The 19,071-nt window shown below is 40.0% G+C and overlaps 3 protein-coding genes across 4 annotated transcripts in view; 2 read left to right on the top strand and 1 right to left on the bottom strand.

The window, feature by feature from the left end:
* Ptp52F (Protein tyrosine phosphatase 52F) overlaps positions 1 to 19,071 on the bottom strand; it is a 209,097-nt gene that overhangs the window by 151,555 nt on the left and 38,471 nt on the right. The gene's annotated exons all lie outside the window — the stretch shown is intronic.
* On the top strand, positions 1,582 to 4,659 carry LOC145994470 (uncharacterized). The gene has a single exon (XM_083130605.1). The coding sequence runs from the start codon at positions 1,582 to 1,584 to the stop codon at positions 4,657 to 4,659; it is 3,078 nt and encodes a 1,025-aa protein (XP_082986731.1).
* LOC145994469 (uncharacterized) lies at positions 4,986 to 6,785 on the top strand. The gene has a single exon (XM_083130604.1). The coding sequence runs from the start codon at positions 4,986 to 4,988 to the stop codon at positions 6,783 to 6,785; it is 1,800 nt and encodes a 599-aa protein (XP_082986730.1).

The following is a 19,071-nucleotide window of genomic DNA, read 5'->3' as shown; positions in this document are numbered from 1 at the left end:
TTCGCACAAGTTAAAAGTTATAATTTGTTGGGTCATGCACGCTCGTAAGCAGTGACAAGCAATTTATTTAACACGAAAGTCCGCGCACGGCCTTCACAGTTAATAGCAAGACCTCAACTGCTACCTCAAGCCCGAGGCGCAACATAACAGATTGTTCTAACTTACAATACAAACTCATAACATAAAATAACACAAGAAAAACTGGTTACTTATACAACACATCAATGTTAATTAGCGACAGTAAGCTAAAGTTCAGGTTGGCAACAATTAAAAATGCCAACGTGGAAGTTTTTACATCGCCAAGAACACGAAGCGTGGTTCCCCCACTCCTAACATAAACAGTCAATAGGAATACAATATTTTATTGAAAACGAGGGAGATATACTTTGCTATAATATTACAATGTTAAACTATATAGAAATAACTAAACTGATTTTATCAAATAAATCATATTTGCTCTTGCACATAAAAATGATTAAATAAAGATTTAGTTTATAACGAAGACAAATTACTTCAATCTTGTACATTGTTGAACAAAAATCGATATTAAGAAGAGATGTATTTAACTTGTGCTTAAACAATGAAAACGTTGCATATATTAGTATTTGGGATATAGCCTATAAATTCTGAATAAATGTTGCAAAAATACGCGAATAATATTATAACATAAGATAAATCGTGAATATATACATGTGTTTGGGATAGATTAGTGAATGTATTATTATTTGTGTTATCAATGTGTGAAAATTTGTATATTTTAAGTATTCATTATACTTGTCGCCACTAGGTGGCAGGACAGTGCAGACTCTGCTTCGGAGACTGTGCAGGGCGTGGTACTTATCGGGAAATACCCGCACTGAACGAGAGAACAGCGAGAGACATTTGCTACACGGTGGTCGACTCCATTCCAATGTAGTCCAGTGTCAGTGTACATTAAATAGTGTATATAATCAGTCCAGTGTTTAAATAAGAAACGCAACATTTTATGGTCATCTCCGGGCCGGATTAGTTTACCAAGTGAACAATCTCTGTGAGATATGACGTGTTACGCATCACAACAAACGTCTCAACTCGCCCGCCATGGAAAGAACGAGTGCTTTCGCGCGGTATCGAAGTGACTTTGTATGCAGTGTTCCAGTTACAGATGTGTACTGACATTCGTACTTACGTCAATATATGGTTGCATGTTATGTGCTCAATCGTAGAACTTTCTGTGTCACAGTACTTGTTTCGTATTACGTGTAATTTTCGATCACAACCGTTACGCGTGTGGTTTGAACAGACATTCCGTATCGTTATCGTGCGTACGTCGAATGTTTTGTTATAAGACCGAATTATACACGGTTGTATTCAGTGGACAATAAGTTATCTGTTACGATAACTCATCACGGGACTGAGTATCATAAATTTGGACAGTTTCGAGCATCCACTACAGTATCCTGCTATCGGCTGAAGTGACGTCATCGCCAACACCCAGGGAAGCTTCAGATCAAGGTCAGTAGTTAGATAGGCTCGCACCATATTTTGTTTACTCTTTCCTCACGTACTATTTCCTACACATCTTGCCCTCTTTCCTTCGCGATGGATGAAGAAGAGAAAAGAGTGTTGATACGCAAGAGAGCTGGATTTAGGGGCCAGTTAACACGAACACAAGCATTTGTCAATGCCTTTGAAGATACGGGGGAAGTTCAAGAAGTAAGGGTCCGTTTACAGAATTTAACACCTTTGTGGGAAAAATATGATGAAGTTCAAACACGTTTAGAAGTAGAAGATATAAACGAAAATCATGAACCTCACAGGGAGGATTTTGAAGAAGTTTACTACAAGGTACGGGGTAAAATGGAATCCATTATAGAGAAACATAAACAAGCCCAAGCTGCACCTACAGATGGATCGGATGTTGTAAACAATGCTTCATCATTAGGCACCAAACACATCAAATTACCCACGGTATCTTTACCCACGTTTCACGGTAATTATCAGGATTGGTTAGCATATTCAGATGCATTTCAGGCTATGGTTCACACAAATGACAATATTCCTAAAATACAGAAATTCCACTACTTACGTTCATCATTAGAATCTGAAGCAAGAACACTTATAGATACTTTGCCCATGACTGATTCAAATTACGATATTGCATGGCAATTGTTGAAGGATAGGTATGAAAATAAACGACTGATAGCAGCAAGTCATGTCAATAACATCTTGCATGTGAACGCAATTAACAAGGAAAATGCCACAGAATTACGTCAGTTCATCAATGACGTCACCAGTAACTTAAATGCTCTTCGAGCCCTTGAATTACAAACACCGTTAGAAGATGTTATTTTGATACATCATTTTTTGGCTCAACTTGATTCTCACACAAGAAGGGAATGGGAATTAAGCCATACCGATCAGTCGTTCCCTACACTAAAGGAACTGTTCACCTTTCTAGAACAAAAATGTCAAGCTTTGGAATCAATGAAGTCTGTTCACGTAAACAAAAATGTCAATGAACACAAGGTTAGCCCTAAACAGAAACACATCCGTCAGTCAAATTCTTACCTGACAACTACAAATACACAATGCTATTTCTGTAAATTAGCACATTCCTTATATTCATGCAAGTCTTTTGCAGGCGCAAGTCTGAAGCAGAAACAAGAGTGTGTGCGCAACAACAAACTTTGTTATAATTGTCTCAGATCGAATCATAATTTTAGGAACTGTACTTCAGGTAATTGTAGACGCTGTGGATTGAAACACAATTCACTGTTGCATCCAGACGAAGGCGGTAAACGAGGAGGTCCTCTAAGGCAAGACCAACCAAGGAATGACTCACCAGACACGAGGAATGAAGCGGCAAGGACAACTTCAGTACAATCTTCATACTGCACATTTAAGAGTAAACCAAGATCACACGTTCTGCTATCAACAGCTTTAGTAGAAGTCATCGATTCTAGGGGACAGCCACATACATGTAGAGCTCTCCTGGACAGTGGGTCTCAGTCAAATTTCATCAAGGAAGATCTTGTTCAGAGACTACAGTTGCGAAAGCAGAAAAATCATATTCCAATCAGAGGAATCAATAATGTTTCATCGGAAGCCAAGCACAGTGTAGACATTCAGCTGCGCTCAAGAGTGTCAGACTTCCAGACTTCACTTACTTGTCTGATACTCCCACGCATCACAGGGAACGTACCTTCTCAAGTTATTCATCATGAACATTGGAAGCTACCAACCGACATTGAGTTAGCAGATCCAGATTTCTACAAACCAGAAGGGATAGATCTACTAATTGGATCGGAACTTTACTTGCACTTACTTCTTCCTGAAAGACAAACGAGAGATGAAAACTATCCAGTTCTTCAAAATACTGAATTAGGTTGGATTTTAGCTGGTCGGATGGAACAGCCTGTACAACCTAGTACACCCACAGTAGCATGTTTTGTGCGCATGGAGGATAATTTGGATTCTCAATTACGGCGTTTTTTCGAGTTGGAGGAAATGTACTTGAAACCAAAAACAGCTGAAGAAGTAGCTTGTGAAAACCACTTCAATCAACACACCACCAGAGATGAAACAGGGCGTTTCATTGTTCGTCTCCCATTTCGATCAGATCATACAGAGCTAGGACATTCATACAAGCAGGCATTATTCAGATTACATCAGTTAGAGAAGAGGTTTCAACAACAACCAGAGTTGAAAGAGGAGTATAGCAGAATACTCGAGGAGTATGAAATGTTGGGACACATGAAGCCAGTACAACCAGATCCAAATGAAGCTGATGACGTGTCATACTATTTACCACATCATCCAGTATTCAAACCTAGCAGCAGCAGCACGAAAACCAGAATTGTTTTTGATGCATCAGCAAAAACAAGAAATGGAGTCTCATTAAACGATATACTGATGGTCGGTCCAACCACACATGACGATCTTCAGTCTATAGCTCTTCGCTTCAGAACGCACAAGGTTGTATTTACGGCAGACGCCGAGAAGATGTTCAGACAAATCCTGATTCATCCAGATGACACTAAGTTTCAACGCATACTTTGGAGAAAATCTACAGATATGCCAGTACAAACGTTCGAGCTCACAAGAGTCACATTTGGTTTGGCATCATCACCGTTTTTGGCGACCAAAACATTGCAGCAGTTAGCTGAAGAGGAAGCAACCAAGTTTCCGAATGCATCCAAAGTTTTACAACGAGATGTTTACGTTGATGACCTTCTCACTGGAGCTAACAGTATTGAAGAAGCTAGACAATTGCAAGGAGAACTAATCGATTTACTGAATTCAGCAGGATTCACTTTGAAGAAATGGTGTTCTAATCATCCAGAACTTCTTGAAGCAGTACCAGCTACTCATAGAGAAATGCAACTACCATTTCAGTTTGACAAGGGAGCAAACGTTACAGCTTTAGGCCTCACATGGGATCCAGTCACCGATAAATTGCAAGCAAATAACAAGGAGATAGTGTCATGTTATGAAGACAACATCACTAAACGACAAGTAGCTTCTATTGTCGCATCAATCTTTGATCCTTTGGGACTAGTGAGTCCAATAGTAATTTCTTACAAGATATTTCTACAACAATTATGGTTCCATAACATGGAATGGGACGATAAGTTACCAGATCAACTCAACATGGAGTGGAAACGTTTGTTTCAATAGTTACCAAACATTAATCAGATACAAGTTAACAGATTTGTGCTAGTTCAAGGAAAAGTGGTTGACATTCAACTCCACGGATTTTCAGATGCATCGCAAGTTGCATATGGCTGTTGTTTGTATCTTAGATCAACAAATGAAAATGGTGAAACCACTGTACATTTACTTTGTTCACGTTCGCGTGTGGCACCTATAAGAAGGATCACTCTTCCTCGTCTTGAATTGTGCGCTGCTTTGTTGCTGGCGAAACTAACACACAAGGTGTTACAACTACTACAATTGGAAGTCAGTAGAATCAATCTATGGACCGATTTGAAGATCGTACTGGCATGGCTTGCATCACCTGCAAGACGATGGAAACCTTTGTAGCGAATAGAGTTTTACAAATTCAAGAATGTACTAAGCCTCAGTACTGGAAACATGTAGTGTCAGCACAGAACCCCGCAGATTTAATCAGCAGAGGGACAAATGTAGACTCACTACACACCTCTCAAATGTGGTTTCATGGCCCTGATTGGCTATCACTTCCAGCAACAGCATGGCCTTCGAGTCCAACATCGTCAAGGGATGATGATTTCGAACTCGACGAACTTGAAGAACAAAGAACAACTACAGTAAGTCTAGTCACAAATGCACCAACAATAGAATTTATCAGCAGATTTTCGTCGTTATTGAAACTTCAAAGAGTGATTGCATATTGTTTGAGATTTCTACACAATGCGAGGAACAAACAAGAGAAACACATAGGATCATTGTCAGCAAGTGACTTAAGATCAGCATTGCATACTTGCATTAGAAGCGTGCAACACGAAGTTTATGGCAAGGAAATACGAGAATTGTCTTCTAATAGTCAGGTGTCAAAGGATAGTCAACTTTCAGACTTGCATCCTTTCCTAGATGACAAACAAGTACTCAGAGTTGGAGGAAGACTTAGGCACTCACAGCTACTATATGATAGCAAACATCAAATCATATTGCCACCGAAACATCATTTAACTGAATTGATCATTCTTTCAGAACACCACAGGCTATTACATGCAGGACCGCAACTCCTTATATCTTCATTACGACAGGAGTACTGGATACCAAGAGCCAGACAAGTGGTCAGAGCTATTCTGCACAAGTGCCTCATTTGTTTCAAATTAAGAGCATCTATTTCCAACCAACTCATGGGACAATTACCACCATCCAGAATACAGTCCACTAGACCATTTCTAAACACTGGAGTTGATTACGCTGGACCAGTTATCATCAAGCCGTCAATCACCAGAAGCAAATCAAGGTTGAAAGCATATGTAGCAGTATTTGTATGCTTTGCCACCAAGGCTATACACCTAGAATTGGTCGGAGATCTCAGCACCAAATCATTCATTGCTGCTTTGCGAAGATTTACGGCACGCAGAGGAAAATGTCTGAACTTGTACAGCGACAACGGAAGAAATTTCGTAGGTGCCAATCGTGAGTTACAAGACTTGAAGAATTTATTCCAATCATCAGACTTCAACAAGTCTTTAGAAGACCATGCAGCTCAGGAAGGATTCAAATGGCATTTTCTACCACCCAATAGCCCAAATATGGCTGGACTTTGTGAAGCAGGAGTGAAGTCCATGAAGCATCACCTGAGGAGAATCGTAGGGAACTCTGCTCTCACTTTCGAAGAACTTGAAACACTCTTAGTTCAAATTGAAGCCTGTCTTAACTCCAGGCCCCTCACAGTATTGTCACATGACCCTACAGATCCCAGTTTTATAACCCCTGGCCATTTCCTTATTGGTGCACCCCTAACTAGTTTTCCTGAGCCTAGTCTAACTAACATCAAAGAATCCAGTTTATCCAGATGGCAGATATTGCAGCAGATGTACCAACAACTATGGGACCGTTGGTCAAAGGACTACTTGCATTCCCTGCAGCAGAGGACCAAGTGGAACACCCAAAGGAAGAATTTGGAACCAGGAACAGTGGTTTTAGTGAAGGAAGATCACCTACCTCCACTTACATGGAAACTTGCTATAGTTGAACAAGTGCATCCTGGTGCGGATGGACTAGTGCGTGTTGCAACTGTTCGCACTTCATCTTCAACCTATAAACGTCCAGTTAACAAACTAGTGCCTCTTCCAATAGATCATTAGTTGTACTTTTGTTGATCGACTCGATCAAGAGGGGGGACTATGTTTGGGATAGATTAGTGAATGTATTATTATTTGTGTTATCAATGTGTGAAAATTTGTATATTTTAAGTATTCATTATACTTGTCGCCACTAGGTGGCAGGACAGTGCAGACTCTGCTTCGGAGACTGTGCAGGGCGTGGTACTTATCGGGAAATACCCGCACTGAACGAGAGAACAGCGAGAGACATTTGCTACACGGTGGTCGACTCCATTCCAATGTAGTCCAGTGTCAGTGTACATTAAATAGTGTATATAATCAGTCCAGTGTTTAAATAAGAAACGCAACAACATGAATTATAAAAACAATTAAGTATAAATAATTTAATCGAAGTTCTTAACTTGAAAGTATACGAATAAGATAAATGCCAATATACAACTTAAATCTGCCTAACATGGCGGTCGTTACACTCTCAAGTCCGCCCCTGTCTCTACTCGTTTCTAGCCTCGAGAACGCAATTCTTAGCTTATCAGCTGTAAAATCAATCAACTGTCAAATGAAATGTCACCGAGGAACACTAAATCTCTGGAAATGGCAGTTGAAGCATTATCTTCATTTCTCTACTGATGGATTCACGAAGGTTATCTTGCGCCTCATGCGCAAGTTTCCTATAGACGCCAATTCGCGAAATGATGATTGCGTCAACAAGGCCGAAAATGTTTTCTTCCAAGGATGAGAAATGAAAACTAATCTTGTTTTGAATTCTTTGCTACCGATTAATAGTTGAAGTGTGCTTTCAACGAAAGTTCGACAGGAAAAGGGGACGAAGAGAGTAGAGAAAAGTGGAAGGGATACTGATAGAAATGAACAGAGAGAATGAGGCAGAAAGAAGAAAAGGATAGAATGGGACAACGAGAGAGAGGAAGATAGTGACAGAAAGGGACAAAGAGAGCAAATGAGAGAAAGAAAGGAACAAAAAGAAGATAGAGATAGGGACAAAGAGAGAGAGGAAGAGAGATAAAGATAGAAGAAAAGGGACAAAGAATCAATAGAGAAGGGAACAAAGAGGAAAGAGAGAGAAAGGAAAAAGAAGAAGGAAGATAAAAAGGGGCAAAAAGAGGGGGAGAGAAAAAGGGACAAAGAGGAATATAGAGAATGGAGCAAAGGGAGAGGAAGAGATAAAGAAAGAGTGAGGAAGAGAAAGAGAAAAACTGACGGAAGAGAAAGTGATAGACCTATGGAGAAGGGAGAAAGCAAAGGAGACAGCAAGAGCCATTCAGACAGATAATATCAATGCAAGTTGTTTACAAAACTAGTAAAATTCCATGCAATTACTAGCAAACTACAGCTTCAAGGTGTGACAAAGTTTCCGGACTGGGGCTATAACACTCCCCACAGAAAACTGAGAAAATAAAATATTTGTGTTTTCTTTTACAAAGTGATCCCTCATGGCACTAACATACCTATACCTAATACATCTGAGATACAGCATCAAAACTTTTACAATGGTCCTATTTTAGAATGTTGTGTAGAGCCTTTGTCACAATCCTCCGAATGTATTTTAACGGTGTTGAAACGTCTCCAATTAATGGCAATTTTAAACTTTGAAAACAACATTAAATCGACAGGGGCTAGATCTTGGAAATAAAGTGGATCAGTAATTTTAATAACCTGTTTTGTAGCTAGAAACGGCCAAAAATGATTACGTTGTGATATGGGACATTGTAATGCAAAGAGGATCCAGTCGCCCACATTTCTGTACTGGGGTTTAACCCGTGGGATTAGTTTGAAATGAAGAGTAAAAACTTCTATGTATTAGGCAGCGTTGGTGGTAGTGTCAGGAGACACAAATTCTTGATGAATAATGCCTGCTAAATAAAATAAAAATGTGACTCACTTTCAAGTTTTGCAGGCGAACTTCTCTTGGTTTTGGGGAATCATTTGAGCATTTTGACATTAGGTTTCAGAATAGACAATTGTTATTTTTTATACGTTTCTGTTGAAGTTTCCCAGAGTTTTTACAGCATAACAAGATTATCCACATGTTGCTCTATTCTAAAATCTAATTAACAAAAACAAGTTGGATTAGAAAAACAGCTCTTATGTCAAACCAAACAATGCTACTATTTCACGTACTCTGTGATCTATGAAATAATGGTTGCACAATCAATTTTACTGTCAACCTCAAAACTCCTCCGGGAACTTTATTGTCGCACCTTAATTCGCGTTTACACCGGGGTTGCTAACACATGTTACCAACAAATGTTGGTAACATTTCGAAAAACGCTTGTGAATTTGTTAACAACATCTCATGTCAGTAACAGATTTCCCGTGTTGGCCACAAATTTTGTTATCCAGAAGAAGTAGGTAAAGATCAAAGAATGTTAGCAACATTTGTTACCAACACACAGTGGCGGCGATTGGGTTCCAAAACTAGGGGGCAAGGGCAATTTACTTTCCCTTGGCACATATAAGGTTTAGCATAGAACGGGGACAAAAGTGGCAAAAATTGAAGGGAGGGGGTTTCCGCACCCCTAATCGCCGCCACTGCACATGTTAACAGAGCCTTTTCGATGTTAGCAACATTTCCCCCGCTCCTCCTCCCGCCACCATCACGCCAGTGACAGCCAGTCAGCGAGTGCGAGAGCGTTTCGTGAGAAGTGTGCTTTGTTTTGTAATTTATTTATCATTGAAAATCTTGTGAGTGAGATGGAGTGGTCAAAGGATCGAGTGCTGAACTTAGTTAATTGTTCCGCGAGAACCCTGTCCTATGGGACCAAACTTGTTCACAATTTAAAGGCAAAAACCAACAGTTCACTTCCGCTATAATAAGCTCTTGCTTGCAGAGTAGGTCTAACCCGGAATCTTCTTGGACTTCTCTGTGGCGCCAAAATGACACATGCTGCCGCAGCGAGTACAACTTCCTCCACACTCGACATCTTCCAGCCAAAGTGTTAACAAAAGTTAACAAAAATAAAGTCGAACTAGTGCTCTGGTTACCAACATTTGTTGACAACATCTGTTGTTAACCGTGTTGGTAACAAAAAGTTACGCGGTGTAAACGCGGCTTTAGACATAAAATATCATTTCGTATAAGTGTGCCAGAATGACAGTAAATTGGGTTCGACAACTTTCGATATCTTTCTGTATTCCCTTCCACATATTCAGTTTGATCCAAGCTGAGCAAGAAAGGGACTTACAAATGTTACAAACTAATAGAATCAACATTCATACGATTAACATTAGGTTGACTTCAGTATTAAATATTCAACACTTTCACAGCATCCAACAAGAAAACCCCGGACGATGACGTCAAAGAATTTTTGCATAAGCTACTAAAAAGGCTATTAGATTGTCATTATCGACCAGGCTCACAGTTTACAAGTCAAATTAACACTCGTTTGTTGCCTCAAGTGGAAAACACCTGGTAATTAAAAATGCAAGCAATGGCAGTTGTCACAGGCTCTTGTCAAGTGAATTCTTATACAACTGTTCAAGTACCCAAGTACAAAGGTTTCAATGGAATAAAAGACTGGGATGTAATAAACTTGTTTCGTAATTGTTGGTCTCTTTTGTACTGTGGCATTTACGACAAATATGTTGCACGAATGGAGTAGATGAATTTGCTTCAGAAAGAATGCAAAAATGCTCTGAGAGTTGAGTTTAGCTGCAGGAAATAACTTTGCCAATGTCTATTTGGTACTGCCACACCTATGTATACACGTGGCTAAATAGTAGCGTGAAAATCTTCAACAAATAATAACTTTTGTATTGTAACGACCCATCCACAGATATTTTTTTGTTGAGGCTGGGTAAACACAAGAAAGGGACAAGTAACAAACTGCGATTTTCTGTTGTTTTCACTTAACGGGAAAAGTGACAATTTCGCACCTGTTGTGCATTTATTTCAATATCGTCCGAATGGGCAATGCTACTGAAGAAAAACGCCGGGGTTGAAGAGAGTATGAATTTCTCCACATGTTGCAAGTGAAAGAGTTTCTTAAAGTTGATTATTAAGCTAGATACGATGTTTGAAAAATATGATGAATAAGAATTTTCAGAAACCCATGTATTCCCTGTGGGAAATCAACTTTAACTTCAAGTTATGGCTAATAAAATGTAAGTTTCGACTTTTCCGCCTGTCAATTACTACTTCAATCTGTCCTTTTTCCGTTGATATATTTTTCTATGCCATCGGAAGTTTGATATTCCCAAGAGAACAAATCAAATAATACTTCCATAAGCGCAATGCCTCCTACGGCCATCCTGGCAGTGTTGCCAAACCTGATGCGCATAAAAGAGCTAAATTTCACCGTAAATGGAGTACAAACGTTCAACGAACTAGATTTACAAAACTGGATGAAGTGCCTCCTAGGGTAATTTTAGGTGTCAAAAGAGTGGGGGTGGGGAGCGCTGTTATGACCGTTAGCTTTAAAGTTATCGCAATTTATTCTTAGTTCTTCACCGTCTGGATCCGGCGGCATCACCCATCTCAATAATCTACAGATGGTCGTATGAAATGAAAAGTAAAGGATTCCCGGATAACAATATTACGTCCTCTTCACGTCAGCCAAAGCGCTATACCAGGTTTCGATACCCGGTGGAGACACAAGTGGTTCGGATTCCACTTTAAACTGTAGATCCAGTCCCGATTAGCCTTACTGTGCATAAACTGGACTTAAAACAATAAATCAATCAAACCAAGGCGGTATAAAAAAAGTAGCTGGGTAGGTAAGAGGGGATGAGGCGACGAAGGAAGGATAACAATATCACGTGCAAAATGTATACTTATGGCAAAAGTTGTCTATGTAAGCCGGAGCCAGTGATGGCACCATAGTAGGGCAGGAAGGCGTGCGCCCCAGTTCACAGCCAAACGAGTGAACGAAAGAGCCAGACCTGGCTCAAAAAGACCTAAGTTGGCAACAGTGCAGAGAGGACGGCATAGGTAACGATTCAAAACAGTGACGATCCAACATATGTATCATGTCCGTAATGTTTCATATTAAAAGGATTAGCATACGTAGCCTATAAAACTGTAAAAACTGTAAAGCTGTAAAATTGCATATGTTGACCTAATTGCTCTTTCCCGAACAGCCTAGAAATAATACATGATGTAAGTATTTTCGACATCACTTTTCTCGTTCAATTATATTTCCAATGTTGAATTTCTAAGATTATCATCACTAAGCCAGTGTTGCCAACCGTACAGTTCTGGTATTTCATGTTTCGCTAAATGTACTGCCGTGGAAAACACGTTAGGTATGACGAAAAAAATTGCATTGATACGTCATTATTGCGCTCCGATACCACAGCTGTAATTTTGGTATTGTGGGTGACCATAAAAAATCTCACCCATTTCAGAAAATTAGTCATTAATGAAGTTCCTTGAACAGAATGAATTTCTAATAAACTGATTTTTTAATATTTTTTAGACTAAGAAACAATTGTTCAAAACACACACAAGCTGAAACAACCAGCAAAAAATAAAGCCTTCAAAATATACCAAATCGTGTTCTACAATTTGAAATCGCTTACTTTCTTACATTAAATGCAAGATTGACCTTCCTTCCGGCCCTAACTCAAGAAAGGGCCGATCCTCAAACTTCATATTTGGAGACAGGAAGAAGCCATCCCCTTGGTTGGAATTTTTGTTAGATCTATCACCGCCACTGGCGTGGCGAAAGCATTTCCTGTTCGATCGCTCATCGCCAGTGGTGTGCAAATAACAACCCCGGATGTTTTACAGGTTACCTTTTTATATCTACCAGGCGCAACAGAGACGACACGATTCTCGAAATTTGATTTGTGTTCAATTGTATGTCACGTATCGAGACGCTACTGTACAGATCCTGGGAGAGCAGGCGGGCTCTTTAGTAATGCACATCCATACTATAAAAAAAACGCACGGGGGCGGCGATGAAATTGATGAAGGGACACTTACAAACACCTATGCCCGGGCCGGGATTCGAACCCGGGACCCCTGGTGTAAGCTCGTTGTGAAATACAGCCCTTATGTTCGATAGTTGTGCAATGGTGTGCGTGTTGTGTGAGTGTTATTTAATAATGTCGCGCCGGCCCCCATGGAGGAGTGGATAGCATATCGCGCTACGAAGCCAGGGGTCCCGGGTTCGAATCCTGGCCTGGATGTTTATGAACGTCCATTCATCAATTTCATTATATCATCACTCATTCCCATATTCGCAATTAGCCAAAAGTAACAGAAAAGCGAAGTAAAATAAAGCAAATCAAATTAATAATTTCGCTCTCGAAACCTATAGTACTAGTAGTACAGGCACCAAGGGTAAAATATTACGTTCACAAGACAGAAATTTTATCTTTAAATTGTATTCTTACTTCAAGGAATTGGCGTCGGAAGAAGTGCGTGCTGAAACAGTGTTTTCTCAGAGTCGAGAACTTACGGCTAAACCGTGTGGTGTATGTGTGCATACTGTGTTGCGTATTATAAAACAGGGTAAAATATCTACCACAGATATCGGTGAACCCCTGTTCAAATCTCCTGGGAAACATGCCAGAAAACAGAAACGAGAGCAGTTCCTCTACAATAAATACGTACCTTCAAACTTCTTTCAGGTACGAGTTTCTCTTATATGCTGCAGTGATATGATATAATTCTGTGTAGAATTCTTCACTATATATTTCATTGTACTCAAATGCCACGTGCATGCATTATATATAAAAAGCTGAATATGGGACACAGCGAATTCTCCGTTTCCCTCCCGCTAGCAGTTGGTTTGGCAACAGCGCGACAGCTCTGACTGCGTATTGGCTGAACTCATGTTCCTTCAAAAGCGTACGCCGTATATTGCTGGTGGCACCATGCTTTCTGGCGTGAATGAGCCACATGAAATAACGCTATTCCGGGAATCTCTGGAGCATAAGGGTGAGAAAAGTGAGTGGGCGGAGCGAAACAGCACTGTCTGCCTGCCTTAGCTGAGACCATGGACGGAAGTGCGCATGCGCTAACTGGACGTGTTCATTGGCAAAATAGGGGCGACGCCATTTTGGTCTGGAATTGGATTCCGTGAAAAATGTCTGTTGTGGAAACAACAATGAAGTTTCAAACGTAGTAACATCGCCGCCAAAATAAGTAGAGACGTTTACAAATTATGTAAGGTTACATAATGAAAAAATATATCCATCCATATACTATATAAGCAAACAGATCATATCCGGAAAGTCTTCTTTACGTCACATTATCAGATAAACTTGTTTGTAAACCAGTAACATTATTTTGGATCACTCAAATTAAATTGATCTCCTTAGTAAATATTATAATTAGCACAAAAGTACACAGCATTAATCAGGATAGTATTCACTAATAATAGTATTATTATACATAATATTATAAATATAATAAAGAAAATGTAGGAACTGAATGGTATGTGGCATTGTGTATTATATCGAGGGCATTTGTAGAAGTGCAACAGACCAAAGCGTCACAATTTTATTTGTTTCCACTTCGAAACTGTTTGTTGCGAATTGTAACACGACACAGCAAGCAGTCATAAACACAACAAACGAACCCATGTAAGCAAAAGCCACAGGGTGGTTTGGTGAGTGTTCTACCTGCTTCCCCTCTCGCGTTCGGAATCGTACTTTCCAGCTAGTTTCGTTTCCCTTGGCCGGACTGTACCCGCTGTTGCAAAGGCTGGGATCTGCAGTCCCTTCCCCCTTCCACGCAATCCCGTTCTCTCTTACGTGGACGTTGGTCGAACCCTCTCGAGTCACTACTTGCGCAGAAACTTGCTTTCGTTCACTCGCTCCAAATATTTCCGGGACAGAGTATAGATTTCCTCCATGTTGCACATGTAACTTTAAAACATTCAGATTGTCAATAATATTATGCAATAAGTCGCCAAAAAAAAAAAAAAAAGTACAATGCAAGTTTGGACAGTTGAGAGGAGTGGCCCCAAAACGCTCTCCCCTTGGATCCAGACCTGCTGCAGAGGAAAAATTTGCAACTCGCTACACCTGTAAAGCTAGTCTCTTATCAAAAGCGTAATTACTAGTAATAACAATCGCTTTGCATGCGATCCTAGTCAAGGCCAATGACAAATGCCAATGCTACGTGCAAGACCTGGCTGCGCGGGCTCAAGTACACTATTCGCCGGCCTCCGTGCTGGAATGGTTAGCACACTGCGCTACCACGCCAGAGTTGAATACTGACCTGGACATACGTGTTATTTGGGAGCGTCCCTTCACCAATTTCATCATACCATCACTCATCCTCATCTTCGCGATTAGCCAAAAGTGGCAGAAGAGCGAAGTAAAATAAACCAAAATGAATGAATCGAGTACACTATTCGTTTGGGCTACTCAGTTCTAATAGTGGCGTTCAACGAAGCTGGTTGTTAATGACGTGGGCGACGCCAAAAATAAATTGATCCGATCAGCAGAAGGCAAATATTTCAAAGTGTGGTTCCATAGGTGAGGGGAAAATTAGAAAAAAAAAAAAAACACGTTCAAAAGTGGTATACCCCAAGTCCTGAACGTAGCAGCAGTTCGGCATCTTTGACATAACCCCAGAGGAAGCTGACCGGAACCGTATCTGGTTTCGAGCCACCACCTGTTTTTCGGCAAAGCGCTGTTGTCACTTTTACCTGCAGAGTTTAGACATCCTTTCATTCACTGTGACGTTTTACTCCCAAGGTCTTCATATTGCATAGAAAAATAGCAAAACACAATAACACAACCTAACAAAGATAAGAGAACCGCAACCTCGTGTTCAAAAATCTCTATGAAACTGAATTAGCAACATCTCATTTAGTCCACGTGGACTTGATGAGAGCTGTCATTTCTTGGACGAACGCTATTGGTGGGAAAGGTTTCAGGGGAGGATTTGCTGGACTCCACGTGGACCTGATATATGGTTGTAAGGGGGAAAACTGATCTTTCGGAACTTTCTTTGAAGTAAAGTGAGGTTTCTTTGGGGACCAGCACTATATATACCCTATGTCTTCTAAGTATCACCAGTTCGGCATCTTTGACACAAGCCCAGAGGAAGCCAACCGGAACAGAATCTGGTTTCGAGCCACCACCTGTTTTTCGGCAAAGCGCTGTTGTCGCTTTTGCCTGCAGTGTTTAGACATCCATTCATTCACTACGAAGTTTTACTCCCATGGTCTTTATTATTAAAAAAAAAAAGTAGCACAGCACAATAACACAACCTAGCAAAGATAAAGAATCGCAACTTCGCGTTCAAAAATCTCTAAAGGAACAGAATTAGCAACATCTCATTTAGTCCACGTGGAGTTGACGAGAGCTGTCATTTCTTGGACGGACACTATTGGTGGAAAAGGTTTCAGGGGAGGATTTACTGGACTCCACGTGGACCTGATATATGGTTGTAAGGGGGAAACTTTCGGAACTTTCTTTGAAGTGAAGTGAGGTTACCTTGGTGACCAGAACTTTATATGTCCCGATTCCAACCTCACTTTATTTCAAAGAAAGTTCCGAAAGATTAGTTTTCCCTCTAACAACCACGTGTCAGGTCCACGTGGAGTCCAGTAAATCGTCCCTTGAAACCTTTCCCACCAATAGCGTTCGTCCAAGAAATGACAGCTCTCGTCAACTCCACGTGGACTAAATGATATGTTGCTAATTCAGTTTCTTTAGAGATTTCTTAACGTGAAGTTGCGTTATCTTTGCTAGGTTGTGTTATCGTATTGTGCTACTTTTTTATACAATATAAAGATCTTGGGAGTATAACATCGCAGTGAATGAATGGATGTCTAAACACTGCAGGCAAAAGTGACAACATCGCTTTACAGAAAAACAGGTGGTGGCTCGAAACCAGATACGGTTCCGGTCAGATTCCTCTGGGGTTGTGTCAAAGATGCCGAACTGGCACTACGTTCAGGACTTCAGCTTTACCTTGTTCACGGATTCAGCGAGCAGACAAAGACAAAAAAGAACGAAACGAGAGAAATCCTATTAAAAAAAAGAAGCTCGAGAGATACTGAGGCAGAAATAAGTGGGGAGAGAGAGAGATAAATAAGAGAGGTTTGAGAGAGGCGATGAGTCAGTGAGTGAGAACATAAGAAATGCTTCACACAAAACGGAAGAGAAATGGTAGTTAAGAAAAATCAACAAGAGAGAAACAGAAAAATTAGGTAAATCGTTCATGGATTTGTTTTAATTTACTTCTCTCTTTTTTCAAATTTTGGCTAATCATGAAGATGGGGATGAATGGCGATAACATGATGGAGGAAGGAACAATCAACAACACACATGAACGACACAACACGACAGAGGCTGTGAGTCCAGACGCAAGAGCCCCGCTAGCCTACAAATTGCAATAAGAAAATGTACACGAAGAAACGTAGAAATTGGGAAAAGGAATACTAACACGTACACAAAATAAATTATTTTACATGTAATAAATACAGGGTGGCCCAAAACAACGTAACCGGACACAAAAGGTAACTGTTCTACATTTCGGTTCCTTTTTTTGGGCCACCCTGTATTTCCATGCTCAGGTGGTGTCAAACTCCTTGTCCCCTTCCCTTTTGGGAGCCCATGGGAAAGTGCACCCCGCCCCTCAAATAAAAAGAGTTTATACGTCACTGACTACAAGAAACCTTTAATTTTCCAATCGTGTTACAGGTTGAAGAAATATACGCGAACAAGGTGATGATCTTGGACTTTGCTTTAATTTTCAAGTATATCAAATTCCTCTAAAAATAATCAAAATACATACAAGGTCTACGTTGCTTAAAAAGTAGACTGTTGCACACTATGGCACGTAGCGATAACATTTTTATGTTATGTTCAGAACTGTTTGGGAGCTTCCTTTTTCTAAAAAAGAAAAAAATGTCCCTTGTATGAAGCAAAAGCTTAGAACGTAAGATAAAACAACGGACAAAAAAAGCTCAATCTGTAATTTTTAAAAAAAAACGAATCCGTTATTCTGATACAACATCCTACAAGAGTGTATGCCTCAGCTCTGAAATCTTCAGTGAAATCCCGTGGGAGGGGGGAGGCAGGGGGGAATTCCCCCAACCAAACAATCTTGTTCTGAAATTCCCCCCACCTAACTTTTCCGGGGGGAGAGTTTTGTTCTAACAACAAACATAAACAATTAGTTTTGAAGTCAAATATACTTTACTGGAATAATACAAGAAACTTACAACACAGAGCCTCATCTCTAAGAACACTGAACCCAGCAATCCACAGAACACAGAAATTAGTCCGGCTTGTTATTTCTTCTCCATTTCTCATCGCCTTTCGTCAGCTACCGCAAAGTATATAAATATGTAAATAAGACACGTAATAACATGTAGATGTGAATTTTATGTATGAAACTATTATCTTCTTAATGTCTCTTCATTTTTGCCGCTAGCTACGCAAATCATTCTTCATAGCATCAGTATATTAAAATCTTCAATTTGGAGTCGAAATAATATATTGTATATTTTATAATATAATTTAATTATTTAATTGACAAATATTTAATGGAAATTAAATTATATATAAGTGTGTGTGTGTGTGTGTGTGTGTGTGTGTGTGTGTGTGCCTCTTCCCCCCCCACAATTTGCAGTGATTTCGCAGCCTGCTTTACACTTCAGCTATTGTCACTATTGGAACACAGCCCACTTTACCAAATAAATGGGTTCACAGTGTGTGCCAACTTCAAGTCTACAAAAAAAAAACAATTTGTTGTAAGGCAAAATGGGTTACTAGTCTTTATCATCACCTAAATTCTATTTTTTTTTTTTGTAACGAACACAGGAAACGTATATTGAAAGCTTCGTCGATAAGCTCGATATGTGACGTGAAGGGAAATACCCTGAAAAAAGCTAAAACACGCCTGCGGGACTTATCACAATGTTCATAGTTTCACAAAGTAAATAATTTATAACCATTTTTAAAACCACGGAGCCCTTTTACCCAAAGACCAGGCCGCGGAGTCCCAACATTTCTTCCTTGCCCGTCAGAGCTAAATTGTACTTTTACAGACATTGTAATTTGGGAATTATGTTTCTGAGAAGTATTAGTTTTACGTTTTTATTGTTTCTGATGCTCCAAAAAATTATTTCACAATGTGGTATCAAATAAAATTCCGTTTTAATTACTGGCCTCAATGTGACTAGTGCGCTTGTTTCTTCTTTCAAATTTCTTACATGGATGAGAGTCGCAGTCTCATGCCCGGCTCTGCGTTAAATCTGTTGATTTTGTGGAAAGGTACGTTAAGAAAGCAGTCTCGCACAGATACGTACTGACAACGTTATCGGCTCTTTGCGAGATAGACATGGGAATTGTTTCTTGACACTGCAAAACTCGGCCA

Source organism: Lepisma saccharinum, chromosome 10 (genome assembly GCF_977018435.1).
Source record: "Lepisma saccharinum chromosome 10, izLepSacc3.1, whole genome shotgun sequence".
Classification (NCBI taxonomy): domain Eukaryota; kingdom Metazoa; phylum Arthropoda; class Insecta; order Zygentoma; family Lepismatidae; genus Lepisma; species Lepisma saccharinum.
This window is presented reverse-complemented; position numbering and strand designations above follow the sequence as displayed.

Bases quoted from the DNA above. Each gene is read 5' to 3' on its own strand.
- LOC145994470 (XM_083130605.1), top strand. From the start codon at position 1,582: ATGGATGAAGAAGAGAAAAGAGTGTTGATACGCAAGAGAGCTGGATTT.
- LOC145994469 (XM_083130604.1), top strand. From the start codon at position 4,986: ATGGCTTGCATCACCTGCAAGACGATGGAAACCTTTGTAGCGAATAGA.